Here is an 8,215-nt window from a genome sequence, read left to right on the forward strand (position 1 = left end):
TAAAATTTACAAAATTAATCTATCATTTTAAAAATCATACCAAACACCATATTATTTATCCCACATACTATTAATCTATATATCTCATTTTTTAATCACTCTAATTATTAATCATTCACTTATCCTACCACACCAACCAAACAAGAGGATTATTAGGAATACATAGGGATTCTCATTTATTTATCATTCCGGCCTTGGAACCAAAATGGGTAAACAGTTTCTTTTTGGTTTTTGAAATACGATTCTGATTTCAGTTTATAATCGTTTGCGAGAGGACCGTAATCGGATCAATATATATACACAGATTTGAAACAACACATACAAATGCATGAACATAGTCCATATACATAAATCTCCAGATAACTCATCGCAAAGATGCATATTCAACTCCGGAAATAACTTATCATAACCTCAATTTTATACGCTTTGCATAACTCGAAATCATACAGAAACACACTGTGATGTTGTCACTTATCTTGGATTGTTTCTCCTTTGATCACACCGGAACAAACACCGTAGAGACAGTTTCTTTACAAAAAAAAGTTTCAGCAAGACAAAGAGAACAACACGATAACCAACGGCCATTAGAAACAGTACTAACAGATTTCCCCACTTGGCGTTGCTGTTAGCAGATATATCGTATATGTTCCGAAGAGCCTGGTAGCCTGATAGAGTCCTTACCTGCCCAACAGCATACGAAGTCCCAAGATACTCATTTTCCAACATCCCCTGAAGCAAAAGTCATCATAAGCAGAGATGGAGTCAGTTCTTGTAGTATAGAAGTGTTGGTTAGAACGTGAAGGTTACAGTTCTTTATATTCAACTTACAAATGTGTATAGATGAAAATTGGTATTTGTATGGGCATTTGCAAATGTCCAAAACGTATAAAAAGGCACAAATCAATATGTTTAAAAGTGAAGAAAACTATTTTTAACTATGCCATAAAAATATAAATCTATTTCCGCTTGTAAATTATTTTAAAAAATCATTTTAGATAAATTACATTTTAAGCTAATTGTGAGCAAACTTCAGAAAAGGTAGATGCAATCAACCATTATGAGATGAAATGAACTTGCCTGGATGGAGTAAGTGTGGAAAGAAACGTAAGATACTGGATACAGCCAAATCGGTTTTGGTAAAGCACCACGAAATCTAAAATACCCGGCAGACAACATCAGTACTACCTGAAAGAAAAGAACTTTTATTGTTCGAATTGATCAAAAGTACACATTTAAGGAGCAAAAGATTTTGAGAAGGGCAATAAACAAGCCACTGATAAATGTGAAAAACCATCTTATTCAAGATTTAAGACATTGTCAGTTCACCGAGTAGGGGATGGAACTTACATGCATCGGTACCAGTATTAGAATACTCGAGAATACATTTTGACAGATGAAAGCAACAAGAAGCACAAGTCCTTCATTTACTAGAAGGCACGTGAAGAAATTCAAAATGAAGTACATCAACAAGCTGAACTCGTCTCGCAGTCCGACTAGGAAATAGAAGATAAGACTTGACGAGATGGATATGAGAAACAAAAATGGGATACTGGAGAGAAGTTGCCCAACTAAAAAGCATAATGTGCCCGAATGCTGATTTGCTTCTTCACATGCATATATCTGCAAATGAAAAAGTGTTTGACTGAGCTGTTATAAAATTACATGGAGAAGCGAGGGCGTCAGAAGTTTATAACAAAAAAATTATATCACTGGATTGACCATCGATGATAATTTGCCACGTGAACTCTTTTTTAAAACAAATATTAGCTCCTTCGTTGTATAGGGGCGCACCATAACCTTGATCATATTATTTAAAGTAAAACGAAGTACTGCATACAGTCCTCAAAAATATTGTAAAATATTTCAGGTATACAACTTCCTATCACAGGAAACACCACTCTCATCAAATTCAGCCATGATTTGGCCCTGTTTCCGTGGACACCAGTAGTAAAACACAGTCGTCTCCGACAATGAACATTGTAAAATTACCTGCAAACAAAAGTTCACAGGAGCAAAATGCACAATCACATTACCTCAATTTCTTTTATCTGTGCAGGAACACCAGCTATGCTTAGAAGTGAAGCAAAAGAGACAAATGCAAATACTGCACCAACTCTTGTCTGCAGTATAAGAGAAGCAGAGAAAAAAGGGTTTAAATGGGAAAAATATTAGGTATAAGAAAGGGAGGTAAAATTGACCTATAAAGACGAGAGCAAAATAATTAACAAAAAGTTGAATTATCGTAAGAAATTAATTTAGCATGTGTTTCAATCTATTTACTATATCTTTTTTTGTGAAGAGAAATTTGGTAATATCTGAATTTATTAAGGACTGCTTTTGAGTCTTGGGCGTCAAGGACAAGTGGTTTCAGCGAATTGTCCCTCTTGAACCATTTGTTCATAATCTCCTTGGCTAATCCGAGGCATTTGATAAAAACTTTAAACTAACACTGTTACTGCAAGCAGAGAGAAGGCTTAGAGAATTGGTCAAGTGGAAACTATTGCGGATCCTGTTCCGAATTTTGAAATAGAAGGTTCTTAAGTATTCTAGTTTAGAAAGTTTAAACACTGAGACTGTGGTTTATCTCATTATACAACACTAAAAAAACGAAAGAAACTCACCGCAATTGATGATAAAGAATGTCCCAGCCCAGAAAATAAAGTACCAATACATAGTGCCAGGAACATGCAAAGAATCAGCCGAAGCCAATAATATTTCCATTCCCTCAACATAATCAATAGAGATCGCCAAGTCAAAACTGCAATTTTTGTGACAACACCAGCCCTGCCTTTGCTTTTGAGAGTTGAGCCTTCCTGTATTGTTATTGCAACAGTAATCAAGAAAAATTTTGAAAGAATCAAATGTTGATGTTAATATCATTTTGCTCCTAAGGGACCATTAAACTAAATGGTGTTATATCATAAAAATGAAACCTTCCCAGTGTCGAGGAATATAATAAATATAAGTCATCTAAATCACAGGAAAAACATACTCGATGTATGTGATGCCATGGTGAAATTTTCAGATATTTTAATTACACACTGTCAACCTCCAAACTTTAAGGAATTTTGTTACATTAGTATGTAACACAAGGAACGTTATAGTATAAAGTGGAACCTAACTGCTAAAAAATAGAAACAGTATTTGATCTTCAGGACGTAGGATCTGGTCATACTTTTATATTTGTTCGCATTAATTCAACTATATGTGAGGTAGAAATTTAAATTACACAAATTCTATAGAAGGGCGGACATAAAACAGAAAATCGATAGCAGTGTTGCTGCTAAAAGTTACAGAGGTCCCTCCATTCAGATTTTCTGTAGATGTCAGAGAGGGAAATATCAACAAGATTATGAACACATATTAGTTTCAGTGAAGTGACAGCAACACAAGTGGAAAAAAGTACAGAAATAAGGCATAAAGCACAACACCAACTGTCAAAAGAGAAATTTAAGTATTAACAATGACTAGACCTTCTCGGTAAGCTTTGAAATCATAGTTTCAACAGCAGCAGCATCAGTGGATGATTTGTACGTTGATTCAAGAGTGCGTATTGCAATGGCAGTGTCCATATTAACTGACGAAAGTTCCCCATGGTCATCCTGCAAATAATACAATTGAGTATTAATAAACAATCAGAAACAATGGTTATATGATTTTAGGATAAATTTAGTAAACATGTAAGCATTAGAATACACTGGATGTTAATATAATGCGGAATGCAGAAAGTTAAAGAAGTTGGACATTATGTAATCTTTTGACTACCAATATTATACAGTTTCATGAGAGTTTATCGAGCTATAAGTTAAAGTTGTTCAGTTTTGGGAATGCACCTGCCAGTTTCTGCACATTGCAATAATTCTATCGAAATCTGTGTTAATTGCTCTCAGAAAATGATCAGAAGGGCTTTGCATGATCGGACAAGGAAAACCAGCATTTGAGAAATGCTGCAAAAATAAAGTAAAAACGAGTTAGTTTTAAAATGGTAAAAGGAGACGAAAAAACTTGAGAACTTCAGTAAAGCTAAATTGAAGAGATTAAAAAAATAATTAAAGAGATCTCAACTTCACTAAGATCTCTAAAAGTGATGCACAATAAATGAATCCCTTTGAGCACAATTTTCTATGCAGGTACATGAGAATTTTTTTTAACGAAAATGGCTATCAAATACTGATCTCATAGGTGCACTACAGAAATCTTTTGCTTAGATTCATGTTAAGGCGAATCACAATTCTCAAATACATCACCTGCAAACACGCCAATGTTTCCCCAAAGAACAATGTGTTTCCATTTGAAAGGAGACAAATGCGATCGAAAAGGCCAAATACTTCTGTGCTGCTCTGGTTGATGGTGAAAACTATAGTGCACCCTGTGCTTGCAAGCTTCTTCAGGTTCACCATCATCAAGAGTGCAGATACACTGCATATGATAACAAATTTTTCACAATTTGAAAAGCAAAGTGGAAAAATTTTGAGATGAAAGAAATTAATGAAATCTAGTGTGGGGAACAACTGAGGGATTTGAACCGATAAGTTATTACACTGCTGACCACTACGAATAGCTTGTTTAACTTCCGAAAGGGAAGAAAGGGAATTAATTCCGATCCGGTTAACTAATAACCCACTTTAAAGACTATTTCCTAACATGAAACCAAAATCGGAAGGATACCTAAGGCGTCAATCAAATGGATCACACCAACAAATATTAATATTAAAATATATCTCCAGAATGTTTGACAGTCAGCCACGTCTAAAATCAGTTTTAAAAACCATGGTTTTGGCATCTTTCTCACAATATACTAGAACAAAATTTGAACCTCTTGAAGAACAAAACAAATCTTCTCCACACATCCAAGTTATCATGAAAAGGCGGTGTAGCTCATCCACTTGAAACTTCATTGAGAAAAACTAAAAGAAGAAGATGATCGTGGACAATGTTCTAATTCATAATACGATAAATACAGGCATCACCAGGTAAATAATATCAGAAAAGCGTGATACTTAACAACAGGCTTTCTACTTCGCACCGGACTATGCATTTTAGCACAAGATCATATGCTTATGCAGCAAATTCATGGAACATAAAAACATTCTGAAGTTCTTAAAAAGAAACCTGTCAAGATGATAAAGAGGCTCATCAATAAATAAGATATGTGGTCTCATCAAGAGCTCCCTGGCAATGCTGATCCGTCTTCTCTCCCCACTACAAAGACCTTTTGTGTAACAGTGGCCGCCTATAAGCTTGTCTGCATAATCCCCCAATGACATGGCAAGGATCGTATCATCCACCACTCCACTCTTTTGGAACCCTGAAAGCTGTAGTAATGCCGAGTAGTAAAGGTACTCACGTACGGTCAAAGATCCAATGAGTAAGGTTTCCCTTTCGACAAAACCCTGCATAATGGAAGCATATGCTCAAATATCTGGAGTTTTAGACAAAACAAATAAACAGATTAGGTTGTATCCAGCGGCATAGAAGCTATTGCTCAAGCTAAACACCATCTGCTTCGTTATCATGATTATTTTTGACCAAGTAATTGTTGCCCATAAAACTCAAATTCAAATGGCAAATAACTTTTGGCACCAATTCATTCTAGCTTGAATTAGATACAAAAGCATGTGTTTATACCACTAGTGTGTTTGTGTACCATGTCAAATTCAAGAATCGAAGAATTACAGTGACATAATGTATCATGACATTGGATATGATAAAACCTATCCCGTGAACTATTAAATCATCTTTCCATGTCTAACTAAATTAATCGTGTCAATTCTTATCCGGTACAAGTAGTCAAGAAGTTTCCATTTAGTTTCTAATTCTAGTAATCCACTTATACGGGTGAAATTGTCTGAGAACTATATGCAGAGGATGATGCTTCATGGACGACCAATCATAATTTTGTAACAATATTTAGAAATCTTAAGATCTTTTGAAGAAACATTTGAAGTCACTTTTCAAACCAAATTCACAATTAATACTGCTGATATACAAAGAACGAGCATCATTTGTGAAGTTTAAGGAAAAGTGGAACCAAAAATGAACTTACATAAGCTCCATATGGCAATCTTGATTTTACACCATTTACAAACACCTCGCCATAAGTTCTGGCCGTGTCAGACAACCTCCCTAAAGCACAGGAAGAAAAATAAAATATTGCATTAGAGACAAAATAAATCAACACATGCATCAAAATGGCACAAAATAAAAGAAAAACCTGCAAGAGCTCTAAGAAGCGTTGATTTCCCTGACTTGGCAGGACCCATAATCACTGTCATTGTGCCTGGCAATGCATAGCCATTGGAACTCTTAACCACCTTGTCTGAGTACTTTCTCTTACCCTTTACAGTGATTGTCAAATCCTTCCACACAATTGAGGCCCCTGCAATCTTTCTTGTTATAACTGCACCTTCAGGCAATGGCGGAGAAGGCAATGAGCCACTATTGAGCTTTGAGAGAGGCGGGGATCCCGGAGTCGTGGCAGCATTTATGGAGTCAGCTCCTCCTTGCTCAACCTTAACTTCCAAATCCGTATCGTCCCAGTCAGGAGAATCCTCGAACGAAATAGGCTGCCTGACTGTACCCGGTTTTCTTAAATAGAAAAAATTGCTTGACGGCACCCTACTTGGGGGACTACTAGCGGAAGAAGATGAAGACCTATAATGATCTGATTGAGACTGTATTTCTTCCATCTTGGAAATTCAAATTCTTGGGTTTTTACCACCCAAGTCAAGTGAAAGTAAAATGCACTCAGTACCCTCTCAAGTTCCAATTCTATCTCAATAAAATGTCTCCAACCTATCATATGACCTGGAACCAAGGCCGGCCAGTTGAATCTGCAGCAAGAACTACCAGAATAAGAAAATTCATAGAAAGCAATATTTGTCTTCTAAGCAGCATATGGCATTAAGAAAATCCCAGTTTCAGAATATAACATCTAATGTATCAACCACAAACCACAATGTGACATTTTATAATTGCAATATTCATGTTACTTTGCTTGCCAAAATGTCCAATCATTTGTCCCTAAGCATTTCAAGAAACTTTAATACACAAAAACCCAGAAATCCAAAGTTATAAGAAACTTCTCTCCAAACATGTCTTACATACAATGCAACCAATAAAGCTCCACATTTTTTCTTTTCCATGTAAGTGATCCTAGTACTGAAACCACTCGAAGCCTCAGTAATTTTTAGCAATTTCAGCTTTTCCACATTCTATACACAGTTACCAAGAAACCAAATCTTGATTGTGTGTAATTCATTCAGTCAAAATAAGATAAACCCACGAATTAAGCTTTCAATACAATCGACAACCAAAAAATTTAACAAAGAGCATTAGCTAAGCAAGAAAAGTTCAAATCTTTTTATCATAAATAAACCTTGAGAAAGATAGTAAAGTCGGAGAGAAGAACTGGCAAAAATGAAGAAATGATAGGAAAAAACAAGAAAATAACAAAAGCTGGATCTGGCTCTGGGGTTTTTTGCAGAGGAGTGAGACTGTGACTCTATGAGAGGTTTAGTTAGCGAGGGGAAAAGGGAAAAAAGACAAGAAATGGAAAAGGACAACCAACTATTACACACTAATTAATCACCGTTAATTATTACTGGTGCATCATACTAGAAAATTTAGAGTATTAAATATATTATTTTTTTAGAAATGAAATACATTAGTTTTTTAAAAATGAAATTGTAGGACATAAAATAAATCCAATGTTAGAAAAATATTGTTTATATAATTGTATGGTTAGAGGATCTTTTAGAAATTATAAAAAAAATTACCAAATTTAGTCCGTAAAAGAAGTTTATTTTTAATAAATAATAGATTTTGTAATTATACAAAATTTAGGATAATACAAGTGCACCAACTTCAATTTGTTATAAACAGCAGTTATTTTTGTGTTTGTTGGATTTTAACGATCAGTTTTCATTAAAAATGTTTAAAATATAAATGGATAAAATTGTAATTTTAGTATTGTATATTGACTTATTTTGGATTTTAGTCTTAATTTTGAATTTCATCAAATGATTTAGAATTTAACGAAAAAATTTAGACTCAAAGTGAATATAAACTCGTCAAATACTTCTTATTTGGCACGGATTCTTTTCTACGTCACTCACGTAATGATAATAAAACATATATTACGCACATTAAAATTTATGTGAACAAAAATGTAAAAAAAGACTAGATGTTTCACCCCCATTTCGAGAAATTGGAT

The 8,215-nt window shown here is 34.6% G+C and overlaps 1 protein-coding gene across 2 annotated transcripts; it reads right to left on the reverse strand.

Annotated features, from left to right (window-relative positions):
* Positions 1 to 325: 325 nt before the first annotated feature.
* Positions 326 to 7,537, reverse strand: LOC140834036 (ABC transporter G family member 3-like). 2 transcript variants are annotated; one of them, XM_073198623.1, is made up of 12 exons: positions 7,379 to 7,537; positions 6,215 to 6,833; positions 6,047 to 6,126; positions 5,113 to 5,393; positions 4,248 to 4,419; positions 3,834 to 3,947; positions 3,474 to 3,602; positions 2,622 to 2,813; positions 2,034 to 2,120; positions 1,348 to 1,620; positions 1,078 to 1,185; positions 326 to 729 (listed from the first exon to the last, which is right to left on the reverse strand). In XM_073198623.1, the coding sequence occupies exons 2-12, from the start codon at positions 6,687 to 6,689 to the stop codon at positions 472 to 474; spliced, it is 2,169 nt and encodes a 722-aa protein (XP_073054724.1). In that variant the 5' UTR covers positions 6,690 to 6,833; positions 7,379 to 7,537; the 3' UTR covers positions 326 to 471. The 2 variants fall into 2 exon arrangements, with proteins under 2 accessions (XP_073054724.1, XP_073054725.1); XM_073198624.1 differs by lacking the exon at positions 326 to 729 and having other exon boundaries at positions 1,078 to 1,181.
* Positions 7,538 to 8,215: the final 678 nt, after the last annotated feature.

The sequence above is a fragment of the Primulina eburnea genome, chromosome 6 (genome assembly GCF_022965805.1).
Source record: "Primulina eburnea isolate SZY01 chromosome 6, ASM2296580v1, whole genome shotgun sequence".
Lineage (NCBI taxonomy): Eukaryota > Viridiplantae > Streptophyta > Magnoliopsida > Lamiales > Gesneriaceae > Primulina > Primulina eburnea.

Coding starts and splice junctions, on each gene's coding strand:
- LOC140834036 (XM_073198623.1), bottom strand. CDS start 6,689: ATGGAAGAAATACAGTCTCAATCAGATCATTATAGGTCTTCATCTTCT. Junction 5,394..6,046: donor GATTGCCATATGGAGCTTAT/GTAAGTTCATTT, acceptor TCCATTATGCAG/GGTTTTGTCGAAAGGGAAAC. Junction 730..1,077: donor TCCACACTTACTCCATCCAG/GCAAGTTCATTT, acceptor CTTTTGCTTCAG/GGGATGTTGGAAAATGAGTA.